The sequence below is a fragment of the Lissotriton vulgaris genome, chromosome 5 (genome assembly GCF_964263255.1).
Source record: "Lissotriton vulgaris chromosome 5, aLisVul1.2, whole genome shotgun sequence".
NCBI classification, from domain to species: Eukaryota; Metazoa; Chordata; class Amphibia; order Caudata; family Salamandridae; genus Lissotriton; species Lissotriton vulgaris.
The window spans coordinates 1314263632-1314283811 of NC_141693.1; the positions used below are offsets into that span (position 1 = coordinate 1314263632).

Sequence of the window (20180 nt, forward strand, 5' to 3'; positions counted from 1 at the left end):
CCCAGTTTTATGGTATTTATTTTTTTGCCATTTCCGTCTGTATTTATTTTTTGGGCATTTTTTCTGTATTTATCCACATTTATTTTTGACACAAGCCAAAGATGAAGCTACAGCTAGTATTTTTCCACATTTATTATAGTAATTGTCAATGCACATATGCACTTGGTTATGTGAGGGCACTGCTTGCAAGGATGCGGGAATCCATTCTGAGGAATTTCAATCGATTGCTTGATTCTGTAGGTAGCTGTCTCCCCTGCATTGTTTCACAAACCAGTGAAAACATCCATGCCAAGCTCTCAAATTAGGCTGACTAGTTTCCAAGTGATCAGAAATCATATCTTGGATTGTACAGGTTCCCCGGTTGCACAGTGGGGCCATCTCTCCCACCAGGCGCACACCACCCAGTGGGCTCAAAGCCCCCCCTCCCCCCTCCACCCGTCCTGTGTGTCAGCCCAGGCAGAGACACCTTCCTGGGAACACATACACAGTTTTTGAGCTGCCAGCCGCACCTGATGAGTACTTAACACGTCTTTAAAAAAGCCCATTCACTTGTTGACGAGTCTTTGTTAGTTTTTTCACCTCTTCTTACCAGACTGTGGGCAGTGTCTACAGGCATCCCTGTGCTAAGTGGCCTAATCACTGACACGTAAAGAGCTGCCTTTTGTGATGCACACTTTAATTGTTGGGACGTCCTGCCGCCCACAGCATTAGCTGAGCGGGCGACAGTTCAATAAAGTTAGCTTTGGCTGCTGGCAGTGGCAGCGCAGCTCAGCCCTGTCCTGCTCGCACCGTGGGTTGGTAATCATTTTAAATGATCCTGTGACCCGACCTGACACATAACCCCACTGTGGGCCAGCAGCTGAGTGCACGGACTGCCGAAGTTGTTCCTCACTCAGCAGCCAGCAACACACCCTGGTCCACTCTGCAGCTGAGCCGCCCTCAGAATCACTCCAAGCGTTGCCGCAGGTGATTGAGGCCACGAGGCAGTCTGTACCGAATTGCCACTCGCCACGCAAAGAGTAAGTGCCTGTTGGAGTGAAGTATTCACTGCTTCTCAAAGAAATAGCTTTTTCAGTGCCCTGCGGTTATGAGGATCATTCATCTTCAGCTGCCTGTGCGTGCCCTGTTTAACAGCTGAATTCTGCAGCCTCACATTGCAGTCAGAGTCCGTCCGTGCTGACCTCACTGGAGTGTTCAGTGACAAGCGCATTACTGTGCCGCATTAACTCGTTTTGGGTCCAGTCGGGTGAGCAGCTGTGGTGCCGGTCCAACATCTACTTTTATTATTACTTTCAGTGCAGAGCACTCCGCTGCGGCGTCACTACGTTTGCAGAGCTCTCTGACAGGCTGGTGTGAGATCTGGTGTCCTGCTGGGCTGGGCACTAGCGGCGCGCTGTGAAAGACCGGTATTGCAGCATTGCGCTCATGCTCAGTGTATGGCGTCATGTGTGATGCACGGTCTTGTGCACTGGAGCACGGCAAAATTTGCTAGTATTTTGCCGTTTTTAAATGTAAATACAGACAAAGGAAATATTGTTTTCCGTTTGTATTTACATGTATAAATCCGTAAAAACGGAAAACCGGGAGCCCTAATCATAATGAGCCCTGTCATATCTGGCTAAGAGTGCCTGTGTGTTGGAGATTTGCCAGACATCGGCCGCTTGAGCTGCCACCCTTTTTCCTGATGCTTCTAGCACTTTAGATTCCTTGTCAGGGGAAGGAGCATCACCCGTGGTCTGCGAGTTCGCTCTTTTACGAGCATTTGAAACAACCAGAGAGTCCAATGGCAACTGTCCCCTGATATACGTAGGGTCCACTGGTGCTGGTTTGTATTTTTTTTTTCAATTCTGGGGTTCACCACTCTTGCCCTTGTGGTCTCCTTAAAGATGTCTCCAGCGTGTTTCAGGACACCTTTCAGCATCGGTAGAGTCTTGGCAGTTCTCTCGGAGGTAGAGAAGGTGTCAAATAAAAATCTTCAATAGGGTAAGCATGGAGCTGGACATCATGATTTTTTGCTGCCCTCTCAATAAGTGCGTTAAACGCAGCCGTGTCTTCTGTAGGTGAGGTTTTAACAGCATAGATATGACCGTCCAGGGCATTTTGTGGCTCCCCTGGGTCAACAGTGTCTGTCCAGGGTTCAGTGTGGTCTTCTGGATCAGTGTCTACAGGATAACTGTAATCCTCATTGTCACCACCCCCTACATCCACATCTGAATGTGTGGGTGAAAAAGGAGCAGGTTTTTGTCCATATTGTAGCAGAGGTTCAAAAAGAAGAGATGATGTTGCAGAATCCCTCTTTTTCTTTAATGGAATTTTATACGACTCCATAGGATGTTCTGGGGCGATCTTTCGCTTGAAAATGGAAAGTCTACCAGTCTCAGCATTGATGAATTGCCTCAACTGATCTTCCTGCAGAGGCTGTTGATGCTTGGTGGCCCCTTCCGTAGTTGTAGGCTTTGGCCCCATGGACACCTTCTTGGCCGCTTCAATGCCCGTCTTAGGGGCGAACGCCTTAGGTGCCACTGGCGGCGGCAGTGTAAACTTGATCAGTGCCGACGACTTCGGAGGTTTACTGACTGTCTTTGGGGGTTGAGTGGCCTTCGGTCCGACAGCAATAGCCTTCTCCCTAATGCGTTGCAGCGAGTCCGACACCTGCTTCGAAAAAGAGGCGGATGGTTGTGTTGACTCGACGGGGTCCTTAGAGCCACTGCTAGTTTTGGACTCGAGGTCTTAACTGACCTTTGCTTTGTCGAGTCGACGTTTAGGATCGAGAACGTTCTGAGTTTCGAGTCCCTTGTTTGTGTCTACTGTCTTCAGCGCCGACTTCTTTGGGTCGATGTCCTTGACCTTTTTCTTCGTTGCCCCGGCTTTCGGCTCGAGACCCTTTAGCGACCTCCCCGGGTCGATAACACTCTTCTGTTTCGTCGAAGCCGATGGTTCAGAAGCCTTCGATCCGAACAAAGTAATGTGTACTTTTGGTTTCGATTTCGTTTCCTGTGCTTTCGGTTTTGTAGACACCGATGTTTTTGGTTTCGATTTTGATCGATCAACCAATGGCTCGTTGGAAATGTCCGTAGCCGGGCCTTGAGGCGAGGCTGTAGAACTATGCGTTTGATCTTGGGTAAGGCCATGTGGCGATCCCTCGACCTGAGCCTTATAGAGTGTTCTAGTCTCTGCCCCCGTACCAACGGTTGGGCCTAGCTCCTCGCTCGAGCTATCTTCTACGGCCCCAAAGGCCTCATCGTCGTCTCCTACCTCGTCGACGACGTCTTCATTATCGACCATTTCCACATTTGAGTCGTAACTGGAGTCGATCTCTGATGCAGGATCAGACAGGTTCCCTTGAACTCCCTGCTCGACTCCCTCATCTTCCTCGGCATCGAAGATGTTCACCGGGTCCGGTGCCGTCTGCTGGGCTTCCTTACGCGCCACGCGTCGAAGTCGAATTGTTGTTGTTTTTATACAGACAATTGGTCTGAGTTTAGTCTTTGAGTGTGTGACATCATTTCTGGCCTAAGTACGTACAATAAATGCTTAGCACTACCCTCTGATAAAGCCTTACTGCTCACCCACACTACCACAAATAGAGAGTAAGGTGCTATCTACTTTTACCTCTTCCTACCTTTGGGGTTCCACTGGACTCTGTGCACACTATACCTCATTTTGGTATAGTATGTACAGAACCAGCTTCCTACAGCAGAAGCCTCTGGGAACTAAGATTGAGGCCGGAGCCTTTGAAGCCTGAGCGTAAGCTGAAGCCTTGACGATCTACACTGAGCACAGCATATGCTGGGAACCGAAGAGTGAGCCCATGGGGCTTAGGAGTCAGAAGGAGCTTTGGAAATCCAGTGCAGAGTGCTGAGAGTAAACAGCAGCATCAGGGAATCTCATGGTGAAAATGTGAGTTTTCAGTCCTATCGAAGGTTACCGGCCTTTGAGGCTTTATTTACCACAAAGCTCTCATAAAGTAATCACCCGATACCAACCAAGTATCCAAATGTGGCCCACATGTTTTTTGGGTGCTTATAAATGAATTGCAGGTGGTTAGCGAAACGGAGGCGAGAATGGGGTGGAGTAAGGGGGAAGCATCAAATGCAGGAGTGAGCAACACTGGGAGCTGAGGGAAAAATAAACAAGGATTGAAGAACACAGGACAGGGGAACAGGGGAGAGAAGAACATGGAGCAAAGGAGGAGAAGCTAATAAGAAAGCAAGAAGCATTGAAAAAAGTCAGCATCAAAAGCAGGGGCAGAGATGCACACGAGGGTGAGAACAACACAGAGTGCGAGGAGGGTGGGTGAGAAGCACACAAGAGAGTAACTTTCACAGGGCTGGGCATTTAGGGCAAGCACAGAGATGCAAAGAGAGCTAAAAACACATGCACTCTCATGGACTACTTAACCCAAAAAGAAATAAAGTTTTCTAAAAGTTATCAGTGGAAGGATAGAAGCCAGTCAATAAAAGAGATGGTAAGCAGGCTATGCTCCAAGGGTGGGACAGATGCATACGCTGGAACAATGAAAGCCATTGAAAAAAGTAAGCAAATGAGACTGATAATAAAGACAACCAAAAGGTAAGCAATAGTGGGCTGTAAGCCCCTGTACATTTTTGAACTGTCTTGCAAGCTCGACCTACAAGTGTACTTCGCATAGTATAAGACCGGTTACCCAGCAGCTTTTAGACTTGCAGATTAACTAATTGCATACATTTACATTTTTATCATGCACCCAGGAGAGAAGGATTTTTGCTTTTTTAGCGGTCTGTTCCTGCTATTGCTTCACACCATAGGAGGCCCTCTCCTTTTTCAGACTGACACTACTAAATAGCAGGGTTAACTGTTCAGGAGTGGTTGCTTTAAACAAAAATTATGGGATCTGTTTTGATAAAATTAAGAAAGCTAGTGAATGTCGTTCCCAGTACATATTGCCCACTTTAACCTTTGTGCATGACCCTCAAACAGAGTTCTACAAATATATCAGCAACATGTGCATTATCCTTCTCAACTCCCCTAGCAAAGTATAATATTGAGATTGAAAGCTCTGACATGCAAGTTACAAAGTGAGCTCTGAGTTAATCTCTGCTCACTCCGTTCAACCTCTTTCTCTCTCCCTTTTCTCTATCTGTTCCCTCCTTTCCCCTACATTGCTATTCATCTCTGCCGCTCTCATTCCCCCACATGCTTTCTCAGTTCCTTCTACCTCACCTTTGATAGGCCCCTCTACCTTTTATCTCCTTTCAACCTTCCCCCTCAGCATTTTTCTGTATCATTTCCGCTCCTTTCTCTGCCCAATCTTCTTCTGTTATCCTATTTTCCTTCATCTGTTCTTTCTCTCTCTCAGCTGCATTACCCTCACTTTCTTCCCACTGGTCACTCTCACTGTTCTTGTCTATCCGTCTCTGCATATATCCTTATATCTATCAGTCCACATTCAGAAGCACAGCGCTGCTTCTAGCTCCATTATTCATGGTCGGCTGTCAAATTCTGCTTGGACTGTGTATGTTTGCTAGTTTCTTCATTTTTAAATACGTCCAACTATATATGAATTTTTGCTCAATACTCCAATGTGTAATACAACTAAAGAATATAATCCTATTTTGGCTTGTACGTCTGTCAACTGTATATTTCATAATAATGCCACCCCCTCAAATGAGCCAGTAAAAATTTACTTTTGCCCTGAAGTTTTTACTGTCATTGTCCAGGATTCACTTACTTGCCAGGTGGTCACCCTAGGTAGGAATACGCTAGCCCAGGTTTTGGGGTCTTACAGGGATCCATGCCAGGGCCGAAACGCATTTAAAAAAAATAAAACCTTTCTGCTGCAAATCCAAGGGGGAAGGGGTAGGTAGGGTTTCAGTATAATCGCGGGGTGGGGCAGGTCCTGGGAGCAAGATTTGTGACATTTTGTGGAGGGGGCACACACCGGCCCTCTTCCCCATGTCCAATCTTGGCCCAGGGGACCACTACCTCCCATGGGCTGGTTGAGTCTTCACAGAAAGTGGAGTGTGTCACTGTAGGATTTTAGTGACGATTGGGTGATGCGTGAGTATGGTTTATAACAGTGTGCACTCGCATTGTGGGTCAATGGGCATCAAATGTAAATGTGGAGCAGTTTTTGTTGTGAATGTGGGTATTTTGTGTGCGTGTGGTCGCTTTGTTATCATGTGGACTGTTTGTAGGCATGTGGAAGTTTTGTTCATGATAAATATGTTCATACTCCTGAATATAGAAATTATTTTTGTTACACACTGGGAGGTCAGTCGCAAGGTCTCCAAAATTTCAGTTTCTTTAAAGTTGGTTAAATCCATACAAGACAACGGTACGGAATATCTGTGTGTAGGTCGTTCTTGTTAGGAAATAAAAAAAAATTCAACCTTAGAAAATCACTGGAAAACAACAAAGGTTACAACAGGGACGTTATAGTTAGGCTGACGTTTCACTCGTACAAAACCAAAGAAATTTAGCAGTTGTAGTTAAGTGAGCTAACTATAACTTATGGCCCCAAAATGCACTGCTTATGACCTCACACATTACATCACTGATGACACCTTAACTGACATCACTGATGATATCATCAACAGAACCAGTCATGTATCCACTCACAGACGCACACAACTCATTCACCCACTCACATACCCATACAACCATTCACACACACCCTCATTCATCCATAGGGCTACTTGCACACCCACACACGATACAGCCTCTCACTGATACAGCCTCTCATCCATACAGGAACTCACACATGCACTCACTCACCCATACAGCCAGACTTACCCACTCACTCACCCATACAGCCACTGATCTACCCACTCACTCACTCACAAATACAGCCACTGACCTACCCAATCCCTCATCATTACTGGAACTCAGACACCCACTCACTCACTCACACGCCCGGTCTCACCCCCATAAAACCACTCACATACCCACTTACAAACCCATACAACTACTTACACATCCACTCACACCCTCACTCAACTCACAAACTACAATCACTCACACCTACTCACACTCATACACCCAATCACTCACCCACTTACAAATATACAACAACTCACACATGCCCTCACACATCCATGCAACCGGTCACACACAGTCGCTCACATAATATATGTTAGAAGTTGTATCACTCATTAGTAGTACACCTACTATACAAATGTAGGCTTTGTAGTAGTTTAATATATATGTTTAACACTCAAACATTTAGAAAACACTTACACTCACTGGATGATGTATTCACACAGACCATGTCATGAGTGATGTAATATGTGAGGTCATAAGCAAGTGCATTGCAGGGGAGTAAATAATAGGTAGCTTCTTAAATACTTACCACACATATGCCTTTACCATGCATGCCTTTACAAAAAATGTCTGTGGTAAATGCATATGCGTGATAAAAGTTTTTGCGGTAAAGACACATGTGTAGTAAGGACGCCGTTGTGAAGGCATGCGTGTTTTGGTCAGGCAACCATTCCAAAGGTATTAGTCCTTCGGTCTCGAATTTAACAAAGAAAGTACAATCTATTGAGGTTATGCGCTCCTGGGCATGAAATACCATGTGCTAAGAGACTTTGCCTTGTATGTAGCTCTGTACTGCAAGCCATAGCTCGCTTTTTTTATGTCATACACTACTTCTTAAAAATTGTTTTAAAAAAAAAAAAGTGATATAAGAGCATGAAAAGAGTCTTTACATTTTGTAGATTGACTGGACTGCTTGAGATATTTAATGTTAAAAAGAAATCCAATCTATAAAATAGAACAATTACGCTGAAAAACAGTCTGAGCTCCAATATGGCTGCTTAAGATTCATGCTCTGGCCAAACTGCTGTGCCTCCAACATCATTACAGAAACTTACATTGAGGTGTTGGGCGGCGATAGGTCCTGCTAAGGGGCCTGGCTAATTTTTAGCATGAGAAACCCATGAATCCCAGAACATGTCAGGCACCACAACTGTATAGTGGCTCCATAACCTAGAAGATGATGGTGCTTATCAGGCTTTCTCGCATTGAAGAGCTGAATGCATGGTCGACGACCAGACCGGAGATGCAGCAGAGTTGCAGGATATCTCTCAGTAAACTGGATTCTAGGGGGAAATCACCAGTGATATGGCAACAGGTGTGGCCCCACAGTGTGCAGAGCAGCCCTCGGCAGAGGATCACAGAAGGGCCTCCTTGGACAGCTGAAATGGATGAGGCCTCCTCTGTGGGGGGTGTACTAAAATAACACCCCACTGAACTTTAGACTTGACTTGATTTGACCTGGTAGTTTTAACTCACAAGGAGAACAAAGGTAAAGATTTTTTTTCACCCAAAGGCTTCGAGTTTATTGAATCCACAGGCAGCAGAAAGGACTTACCACCTGAAAAGAACCCCCCCCAACTTAATATTTTTTTTATTTTTAATACAGGTTGAGACCATGATCATGGTGGCATATACAGACAAGTAATGCTCCCTCCAGAGGATGGTGTGAAAGATGGTAGTCCCGCAGGGGATATCTGCGTAGCTATGGGGTTACACATTGGCAATTAAGCTTAATATGGAGCCAATCATAGGTGGGGGGGGGGAGGAGTGTGGCTATGGGAGCGATGTGGATGGTCGGGTGAGCTGAGAGCTCCGCACCAACCCCGACATTTATCCTGCTTGGGACCCGATTTTGCCACTAAAAATATATCTGGTGGCGTGCCGTGCTGCCCTGGAGGTGCCAGCGCCACTTGTAGGCAGAAGAAACACCGCCGCCGAGGATCGAGGACTGAAACGGAGAGGGATCCCAGTCGCTGAAAATGCCGCAGGGTACGGCCGCAGTGAGCTGTTTTGCGGCAGAGTGCAGCAGACATTCAGCGAGAAGGTGGAGAGGGGGACTGGGCCACTGGGCCTGAAATATCGCTGCAGCGGTGATCCGGGAGCGTCGGCGGCCGCATAAAAACACAGAGCTCCCCCCTCCCGCCTCCCTCCTCCCGGTGGCGTGCGGGGCGCTCGGGCGACCGCAGCAGGTAAAAGAGACACAGTGCGGGGCCGACGCGCTGCGGGAGAGGACTGGAAGATTTGTGAGGAGGGTCTCCCCCAATTGGGACTGTGAGCTGAGCGGGATGCAGGCTGCTGGCAGTTCCTAAACCGCCAGGTGCACTGCATATGAGGATTCCATATCCAACTCAATTTTAAACCATTCAACCTTTTCACAGTTTTCAATTACCTGCTGCGCGGGCTGAAAGAGATGAAAGAATGAGCAGTTACCCCTGACGAAGGGCTGGATTATAGCCCGAAATGCATTGGGTTCAAAATGGAATAAAAGAATGCTGCTCTGAACTACTTAGTGTATTAAGATCTTATTTTCAAAAGAAGTCCGGATGGGCACATGGAAATATGAGAAGTTTCTTAAATGCAGTACGAGAAACATGTGGATTTGACGAATGTGATGACAGCAGAATGACAAACATTTATGAAGAATATTGCATAAACTGTGAAAAGGTTGAATGGTTTAAAATTTAGTTGGATATGGAATCCTCATATGCAGTGCACCTGGGAGTGGAGCGTGTAACCACGCGCTCCCCACAAGTTTATACTTAGTATCAGTGTATTCGGGCTTGCACAACCCAGGCATGCACGCAATTGGTTATGAATTCTTTGGTTTAAATGAAACTGAACATAATGGGAGAATAATGGTGTGCAGACCACCTACAATATTCAGTTCCTAAACAGCTGCCATTTTGAGACTACGTAGGTGCTGCACGGCTGGGGGTTGAGCAGTTCCCAGAGCAGCTGGCCATCTGGACTGGTGGAGATATTGCTGGAGGAGAGACCCCTGTGAGCGCGGACCCTGCAGGACGGGACCAGGCATTGCTACACCGCGAAGCAGCCCCCGGGACATTAATTTATGAGTCTGGGGAGCTAGCTGGTTAGCTACCAGTGCAGCACTTGGGGGCAGCGGAGAGTCATGAGTGGAGGCTCCGGGACGTGAAGGGGACTGTCTAGAGCGGGCGCCTGCGGACTCTATTCCTGGCAGCTTAGGGATAACAACTTCCCCCTGCTAGAACGAGAGTATACACACCCAGAGTGGCACATAGGGCAGCAAACGGAGGCTGAACGCCACAGGTTCAGAACAGTTTAGAAAAGGGGGGTGGTGATGAACAGAGTGTCTGAGTTAAACAGACCACTCTTACCCAGTCCAAGGATCAGGGCTTGATCCATCACCGTTATTTATCTCACTGCCCCATCGCAGCTCAGAACCTGGCTATATGCAAATCAGTCTGTCCCTGGCCCAGTGCATCATGGGAACAGGACAGACTAAACTACCAAGCCAATTCTTCACCAGAAAGGAGACAAGCTACCGGGGACCGGTTTCTGGCATTTCAGCCTTCTTCGGCCCGGCTTGCTTGAATCCTGATGGAGCAGTGAGAAAGGGACTCATGTCTGAGTATACCCTGCCACACCTATAGTGGCCAAAAACGATTTAGAAAAGGGGGGTGGTGATGAACAGAGTGTCTGAGTTAAACAGACCACTCTTACCCAGTCCAAGGATCAGGGCTTGATCCATCACCGTTATTTATCTCACTGCCCCATCCCAGCTCAGAACCTGGCTATATGCAAATCAGTCTGTCCCTGGCCCAGTGCATCATGGGAACAGGGCAGACTAAACTACCAAGCCAATTCTTCACCAGAAAGGAGACAAGCTACCGGGGACCGGTTTCTGGCATTTCAGCCTTCTTCGGCCCGGCTTGCTTGAATCCTGATGGAGCAGTGAGAAAGGGACTCATGTCTGAGTATACCCTGCCACACCTATAGTGGCCAAAAACGATTTAGAAAAGGGGGGTGGTGATGAACAGAGTGTCTGAGTTAAACAGACCACTCTTACCCAGTCCAAGGATCAGGGATTGATCCATCACCGTTATTTATCTCACTGCCCCATCGCAGCTCAGAATCTGGCTATATGCAAATCAGTCTGTCCCTGGCCCAGTGCATCATGGGAACAGGGCAGACTAAACTACCAAGCCAATTCTTCACCAGAAAGGAGACAAGCTACCGGGGACCGGTTTCTGGCATTTCAGCCTTCTTCGGCCCGGCTTGCTTGAATCCTGATGGAGCAGTGAGAAAGGGACTCATGTCTGAGTATACCCTGCCACACCTATAGTGGCCAAAAACGATTTAGAAAAGGGGGGTGGTGATGAACAGAGTGTCTGAGTTAAACAGACCACTCTTACCCAGGTTCAGAACAGGGCACAGGGATTGGGGCCCTGGAAAGCACTGTACGACCAGGTGGCATAGTGGATGCAATTAAAATTCTCCACCGGCAGCTTGAACCTTGAGGTGGGGCTGACTGCAGCCATCACTTCAAGACCCAGCATACGGAGGAGTGGTTCCGGGAGAGTACCCACATGGGGGACCAGGGGGCTGGTTGAGCGCTTAGCTGAGTGGAGCCACGACCGGCGAAGAGAGCCCAGGGGACTGCCCAATGAGTCTTGCAAATTGAGGGGTGGCCAGCCTCTACCGAGAAGTACGGGGAGGACGCCTTCCAACAAGGAACATAGTACAGCATCTACAGCGAGAGCTAGGGACTGGAGGAGAAACGGTAGGACGCCGGCGTGGGCACTGGACCTGTGGAAGGGACGATAATGGGAAAGCCGCGGGCCAAGCTGGGGGGTGCACCCCTGGAACAAGAAGAGGAGGCGATGGATCACTGGAAGATGGAGACGTTGGAGTCACAACCTGAGGGGAAGGCGCAGCAGCAAGTGGAAGTGATACTTAAAGCCATCGCGGACACTAGAGATGCCCTTCAGCAGGATATAGCACAGGTGTCAGTGGGGCTGGGCCTTCTCCAAGCAGACCACGCAAAACTAGCGGTCCGGGTAAAACAAACCAAAGCCACTTTGGGAGTTCTGGGTCCAGCAGACAAGGAGCTCAAGACACAGATGGGAATAGTGCATCGTCACTTGCAAACTTTGGAGAATAGAACTGAGGATGCTCAGGGGCGGAACAGAAGGAACAACATACGGGTGGTGGGGCTGCCTGAAGGAGTAGAAAGAGCCAGTATGATGGACTATTTGGAGACCTGGTTGAGGTCAGAAGTTGCCCCAGAGGGACTGTCCCCTTTCTTTACCTTGGAGAGGGCGCATAGGGTGCGGGCACGTCCGTTGACCCCCGGGAGGCCACCCAGGCCTGTGGTGGCACGCTTGCTCCACTACAAGGACAGAGATCTACCTCTGACTAGGATAAGTACCGTGGGCCCCTTCAAGGTGGATAATAGCAGTGTGACGCAGTTTCCAGACTATACCTTCGACGTGCAGCGACAGCAATCCGCCTGCTTGGAAGTCAAAGAAGCACTTTGCACGAAAGGATTACAATACTCACTGATGTTTCCAGCACGTTTGAGAGTGGCCATGGACGGTAAAACCTTTCTTTTCAACACCCCTGAGGAAGCATGGGACTGGCTGGAAACCTGCAGGGCGGAACTGGGGGAAGCTGGTCGTGGCCGGGGGCTGCTGAGGGGGTGCACGCCCTCCCCTGCCACGGCGCTCAGAGACACAGAGGCTCCGTTCCCAGAGGCCAACGATATATATCTCAGACGGAGAAAGAAAGGTCAGCGGCGCTTAAGGCAGTGAAGGAGATATCTCAAGAACAGGAACCGGAATCGAGAAGAGCGACTGACTCTGAGAAGGGGTCGGCTAGTACGGCATGTGAGGAATCGGATTTGGCGAGCGTCACTCTGCCTCATGTCACACCAGGGACTGCTGATGAGATTGCTGATGCGTAGTACAGTAAGACTTTCTTCAGGACTGAGGGGTGCTTTTGTGTATGGACACTTTCCTTTGTTTTAGTTCACATTGTAGTACAATATGATGGTGACGACGGGTGGAGGGATAGGGGGGAGGGCCTTGGGGTGGAGCTCCCTCAAATTGGGGTGCTACAGCAGGAGCTGTGGCATCAGTGGGGAATGGGGTAAGGCGTGAGATGGTTGCATTACTTTCATTCGGAGTCGCTTGGCCCTTCGGCACCTCCCCCTCCTATTGTAGACAGCGTTCCCCGGTAGCTACTGAGGAAGCAATCTAGTTGAGAGTTTGGATGGGCGCAGAATTGTTAGGACCTGTTCTGGGGAGGGTTGGTTGTGGAATGTTGTGCAAGTTGTTTGGGGATGTAGGGGCTGCCGGTGTGTCCATGGAGAAGGTACCGAGGTCCCGAGGAGTGGAGAATCAGTATGAGGACAATACTTGATTTTAAATGCCTAACGTGGAATGTGAGAGGGATGCACACAATGCGGAAGCGCCACAAGGTACATGCTTATTTGGTGCGGAGGGGGGTACATATAGCTTTCCTGCAGGAGACCCATATTAATCGAGCGGAGAGCAGTTACCTACAGCGAAGAGGTCGGGCGGAGGTCTACTGTACAACGTATTCAGCTTTTGCTAGGGGAACACTAATATGGGTTCGAGCGGTGGTGCCCTTCCAAATGGCCCGCCAGTTTGCTGACCCAGAAGGGAGGTTTGCGGTGAAGGGGAGGGGGTGGGGGGGGGGGGGGGGGGGGGAAAGGGCGGCGACCGAATGGTTTGGACGTAATGTTATGTAGCATATACGCCCCTAATGTTGACCAGATGGCCTTACCTGACTAGCCCTGTGATACTGGGAGGGGATTTAACTCAATAATTGATGTTAATATGGATAGGCCGCATCCGCCATTGTCGGAGGCCCCTGTACATAGAATATCTAAGGCCAGGAGAGATTGGCAGGACAGTTGGGGGCTTGTAGATACATGGCGAATACAGCATCTCGAAGATCGTGACTACTCTTTCACTTCTGCTTTGCATGAACTGCATGTGCGATTGGATGCCATAATGTGCACGCCAGACTTACACACAAAAGTGCTCAACAGGGAGTATTTGGCTAGAACGATATCGGATCATAACCGGTTACTACGAACGATTAGGTGGGACCTCAGACCGGAGGTGCTGGAGGACACTGTCTTCCATAACGACATAGAAACGGGCATTGAGCAATATTTTGCTGCAAATGAGGGGACGGCTTCTGACATAGTGATAGAGTGGGATGCCTTTAAGGTGGTGATGAGAAGAATGTGTATTGCCAAACAGGCTGGTGTACAGAAGACACTGCTGCGGGAAGTGGAAGCAGCAGAAACCCGGTTGCGAGGGGCGGAGAGAGAGCGCCTGAGCACCCAGAGGTGCAGGATGCACTATTAGGGGCAATGGAGGAGGTGGCGAGTCAGAATGAGAGATTGCGTTGTTATAATCACAGAGCTTACCTGGCACGAGCGCACACGGAACGGGACAAGGCGAGTACGCTGCTGGCTTGGCTAGCCAATCTGGCGCACCGGGACACACCTATCCTGGCGCTGAACTCTTGTTGGGAACACCGGTCTATACCCAGAGAAGGATTAATGGCCTGTTCCAAGAATATTATGATTGGTTATATAGGAGTCTGTCGAGGGGCACTGATGACACACTAGAGGAATTTTTGGCGGGTATAACGCTGCCCCAGCTGGAGGAGGAACAAGCAGAGCTATTAGGGCAGGACATCACGTTGGGGGAAATAAGAGGTGCCATTAAGCATATGGCGCGTAACAAGACACCGGGCACGGATGGCCTACCTATTGAGTTTTACTCAACTTATATTGACTTACTTGCTCCATAATTGTTGACTGTTTATAAGGAGGCGCGGGCAGTGAGGAGGCTTCCAACTTCTATGAGGGAGGCTATCGTTATCCCACTTCCGAAACCAGGAAGGGACCCATTAGACAGATCAGAGTACCGCCCGTTATCTAGGCTGACATCTGATTATAAGATATTAAGCAGAATTTTGGCAACTCGGCTCCTACTCCACATGGTACACTTGGTTCATCGTGACCAGGCGGGTTTTATCCTGACCCGAAACACTGCCGTTAATGTACGGCGCCTCCTCCACATATTGGATGCGGATTACGAGGACACCCTCAGTGCTGCGGTGCTCAGTGGACATTGAGAAGGCATTTGATAGCCTGGAGTGGCCTTATCTGTACCACGCAATGCGCGCATTTGGCCCTGGGGAGGCATTTGTGGGATGGACGGGGTTACTGTATAGTGCTGCGACGGCATGGGTGCGAACAGGGATGGTGATATCCTCCCCCTGCTCAGAGGGTCGGGGAACACGACAGGGATATCCACTGTCACCACTACTGTTTGCGTTGGCCATTGAGCCACTGGCTGCACATGCTTGACTGGGGCGACATTACCAGGGACTGACCCTGCAGGGAGATGAACAGTATATATACCTATATGCTGATGATATACTAATTTTCCTGGCCAATACAGGAGAGGCACTGGAAGGAGTGGCATGCCTACTGCAGGTGTTCGGAGGGATTTCAGGGCTGGGGTCAATTTGGGGAAGACCTGTCTCTTCAGTCACTCCATTAGCGGTAGACCATGATCGGGTAGCGGCAATTCTGTGGGAATCATCATGTTTGCCCTATCTTGGGACCAATGTATATCAGGCACCTGCTGATTTGCTGGAAGGGAATGTGTGACGGGTCTCGCGAGGTCTGCGAAGGAACCTGACTTTTTGGAGTGCTCTGCCACGCTAGGTAGCTGGCTGGGTGGGACTCCTGAAGATGGTGGCGCTCCCCCGCCTGCTATATTATTTTAGGTCATTGCCAATTTGGATACTGGTGGCACTATTCAAGCAAATTAGATCCATGGTTACTGGCTTTTTATGGGGAAACGGCAGAAGGCGGTTGGCTTTGCCTACCATGATGAGACCTAGAGCGGATGGGGGTCTAGCAGTGCGGGATTTCAAACGTTATTACTTGCCGGCTCAGCTGCTGTGGCTCAAACTGGCGGTGGCTCCAGAATTTCTGGTCCCAGATGGTCCAGAGGGTCGATACAACGCCATTGGAGGGAAGGGCTTTTAGAACCCTGGACCTCTATGGCGTGTCAATATTTAGTGATGGCGGGAGGGACGTTTAAGGCAATTATTTGTATCTATAGGCGATTGGTCACGGAAGGCCTGCACCCACTGACGGAATTACAGAGAAAGTGGGAACAGGATCTTGGGAAGGAAATACTGGAATCAACGTGGGTCCAACTGGTTCAAAGGACCCGGAAGAGTAAACAGAATACCAGATTTCAATTAATACACTTCTTTATATTGCATAGGGCTTATTTAACACCGGCCAAGATTAAATCTGTATTTTCAGATGGATACCACCCAGTGCTCACGCTGGAAATTAGAGAGGGCAGAGCCACCTCACATGCGGTGGACTAGAGGACAGTTGGGAACGTATTGGAAGGAGGTAGTCGAAATACTTTGTGAAGTCACAGACCGCTACATAGACACTGATATGGGCACCTGTATATTGCATTGGTTTCCGCATACTCCTAAGACAACAAGTTTCTGGACCTAGGCCTACTGCTGGCTAAGAGTGATCACGGCACACTGGAAGTCACGGCGAGGGCCTAATATAGGGAAATGGAAATCAGAACTACTTAAATGGACCAAAATTGAGAGCACAGTTAGATTGCAACAGGCTATACGCGCTAATAATGAGAAGGCTATAGAAGCAGCAAGAGTGTGGGAAGCATTAGCAATAGTATTACACATACCCGAAACTGACTTGGAGGTGGACCCTGCTGGGGAGGCTCCAGCGGGGTCCTCTTGATTGGCCAAAGAGCAGGGATGGAATTATGGACCTAGCCCTGTGCCGAGTAAATGGGGTAGCGTGAGATGTACCAAGAACAGCAGGTATTGTCCCCAAAATATTCTGAAACGTGATACGAAGGAATTGATAAATGTATTAGAATATGCCATTAGAGATCTGGACACACCGGAAGCAGAGGGAGGGGGAGGGAGTTTGATTGTGATGGCTTCTTGTTATTTTTAAGGCTTGCACTGTCAAAGTTGGTGTAAAATGACTGATAATTTGCTCCTAAAACACAGGCATGTGCACATCCAGATGTTTGCTGTGAAGTGACCAATGTTATATCAGATTGTAAAGAGGGAATGGTTCTCCAGGAGAAAATATGGGGGCATTGGGACTGTCGATATGATGTAAGGTACATTGATGTATGATTGTCATGCGTGGTTTTGTAAAACAATAAAAGCAGATTAATAAAATAAAATAAAATAAAAATAAGCTTAATATGGAGCCCCTAGACCGGAGTAGGTTGGTAGTAGTAATCTACGCCACCGAAAATAGAGCCATTATAGCCCAGGAAATCAAATCTGGTGTGATTGCCTCTTTATCCCACAAGGAATTCAAATAATAGCACTTGAAAAATGTCATGCATTGCTACTTCAAGTTCAGGGCATAAATCCCCTGCTGGCTGGAGTAGACTTAAAGAAAGGGATACCATCACTTCTTGGTAATTTGATAATTTAACACCGAAGGGAGAACTGTGCTCCGAGGTAAGTGTGCTGAAGACCTCACAGATCCCTAATAGGGTTTTTGATAAAGATAGAGAAGGATCACGTGCAATATTAATGGACCAGGTAATGCCAGTCAGATGGACAGAATTCTGGTATAAGCAGGGGAAAAAAGGTCTTATAAAGTACAACAGTACAGGGTTCATCTTCTTCTGACCGTAATCAATCTACATTTAAAAGCAAGACAGAGCCGAAAGTAGTTAAGAAGGAACTCATTTGGTGTCTGAATAGAAGCTTCTATGTGGTTTTCAGCATGACTGTATCAGACACAAAGGAAAATAATAGTTTTCTCAAATACAGAAAAATCACGAGACACCTTGTCCCCTAGATTGGGGTGGGCAGGAGTGGAGGGGTTAAGGCACAAACCTGAATGTGGGGGTGACCAATAACTGATGGACCCTGAGTGGCATTTGAGGGAGTGACTCCTGTAATGTGCACTTGATTTCTTTCTTCACAGCTGAGTTATTATGGATCAAAAGTAGAGTTGATCTAGGTGACATTGATTTCAGTAATATGCAATAGCAGGTAATTTGTTATGCGGAGATCATATAGAGATTTTATTTCCCCTTATCTCTTCTCTCTAGCAACAGCCCTGTGAATGGTACCAGAGCTATTAAACGTGGAAACGCTTTGTGCACAGCTTTAATATGGCAGAAGTATACTGTGTTCCCTTTGAATGTTAGCTATACATTATCTCTGCTGTAAACTTACTGAACTATAAAACAGAACATTTCAATGGCAAAAGCCTAAAATGAAATTAATTAATTTAATTTCACTTTGCAATTCATCATGTTTTGAATTTCAGCAATAGAACAGGAAAGGGAAATCTGAATATGGCATCTGAAGAGAGAAGGATGAGTTTATTAAAGGCGCAAGAAGGTCAGCAAAAGAGATCAATCCTGCAGCATGAGAAGCAACAGAAAACTAGTCATGAAACTAGGAGGGTAAAACTAAATTTCTTGCGGCACTGGAAATTGAAGTATTTAGTAGGCCTTCCAGAAGAGGACCAGGAAAGAGACAAGCATAGTACCAAGTTTGACATTAGAGCTTTTCATAGCAGTAGTAAAAACACAGTCAACTTAACAACACAGGAAGGAATGTTGGAGAGTCAAATATAACAAAAAAAATACAAGGGTAGAGAGAGCTCGGTATAGGAGCGAGTGTGCGTTGGGAGATGGAGTAGAGCGAAGGACGCTCAACATAGATGTGGAGACAAGAAAGCTCAGCTTCGCACTAGGAGATGGAACATGCAGAGACATTACCCTTTTGATGGCTGCTTTGGGGAAGGCAGATCGCCGGTACATCTCATAGCGGTTCAACTGTTCCTCTGAAAACGAAGACACCAATATCCTGATAAAAGGAAAGTTTTAACAGATTACATAAAAACGATGTTTGTGGCATTTAAGTGATTTAAATTAATACATTAATTTGGGGAGTGGTGTAGCTAAGACAGTGGTATATAACGTTTTCTCTAATGAGATTTACTTCTGATCAGTGAAAATTGCTGTGAGCTTCTGAAGGCTAATTAACTTGTGCACAGTTACTAGACACTCCACTGCCCAATTTCACTGACTTTAAGCCGAATATACATGGAGTCCGATCCTATGAGTTAAACAAAATACTGTAACTAGGGGTACTATGATAGAGCTGCCGTTTGCGTCAGTGAGTGCATGGTCTGTAAGGATGTATGAACGTGTGTGAATGAATGGGATGTATGTGCATAGATGAATGAGCGACAGTGTTGTATGTACTAGTGGCACAGGACATACCTTTCGCCATATGTGGCACAGTTACAGGTACAACCAAAACATAAACCTTTTTTTTCTTCTTTTTAAATGGGAGAAATTCAAAGTGCAGAAAAAAGTTCTGCAAAAATATTCCATATAAGGAACATTTTTTTGCACTATCACGCGCCCCGATCAACGGAAGTCACAGATACCCCACATAAGACATGAAACCAACTAAAGTGATAGATGATTGCCACAACATAGAGCGCGGCCCCCCTGACCTCCCCTCCATTCCCTATCTTTCCCCTAGTTAATGGTTATAGGTTTACCCCTCTGCCACCTTAAGCGGTGGCTCTTAAATATTGGGAACTCAGACAGGAGTACACAAGGCAGATGTCCACAGTGATAGAGTGGGGGACTACTGCTACACTTGCTCCCTTGCCAAAACCAACACATGCAGTCACCAGACACTGATCAGTCCATCCACCCACACACTAGTTCACCTGAGATTCAGTATCCAAGTAATTGTGCTCTCCTGAGCTGGAACTCTCATGTTATATGGTAAAATGTGGATATGGATTTTTTTAATTTTGTTTATATGCAATGACACAACATGTATGCCAATGTAACATGAAATTCTAAAATTCCCAATAAAAGAAATTTAAACAAAAAAAAAGGAAAAATGTTTTCCACTTTAATTTTCTCCCATTCAATAATGGCTGTATTTTTCAGTTATGAATATGGAGGTGTGTCTACCAGCCAGTGGGAGCAAGATACCAGCTGTGTGCAATTGTGACACTTTAACATGGGAAAATTCAGCTAAGGAGATAGATTTATGTTCACATGCGTTACATAAAACTCATTCCTTCAATTTTCTCCCATGTCAAAGTGTCTTTACAAACAGCAGGCAGTTTACTCCTTGTGACCTGTAGACATGGTGCCATATTTATAACATGAAAATGCAGTCGTTTGTTTAAACGTGAGGAATTCAAAGTGAAGAAACATCAATCAATCAATCAATCAAAGACATTTATAGAGCGCACTACCTACCCGTAG

The 20180-nt window shown here is 47.3% G+C and overlaps 1 protein-coding gene across 2 annotated transcripts in view; it reads right to left on the bottom strand.

Moving 5' to 3' along the window:
* Nucleotides 1-20180, bottom strand: part of TAF11 (TATA-box binding protein associated factor 11) — a 338944-nt gene that overhangs the window by 179781 nt on the left and 138983 nt on the right. For both annotated transcript variants that reach the window (XM_086923217.1, XM_086923218.1), the window contains exon 4: nt 18660-18747. In XM_086923217.1, the coding sequence (XP_086779343.1) occupies nt 18660-18747 (88 nt within the window). The remainder of the gene's footprint in view (nt 1-18659; nt 18748-20180) is intronic.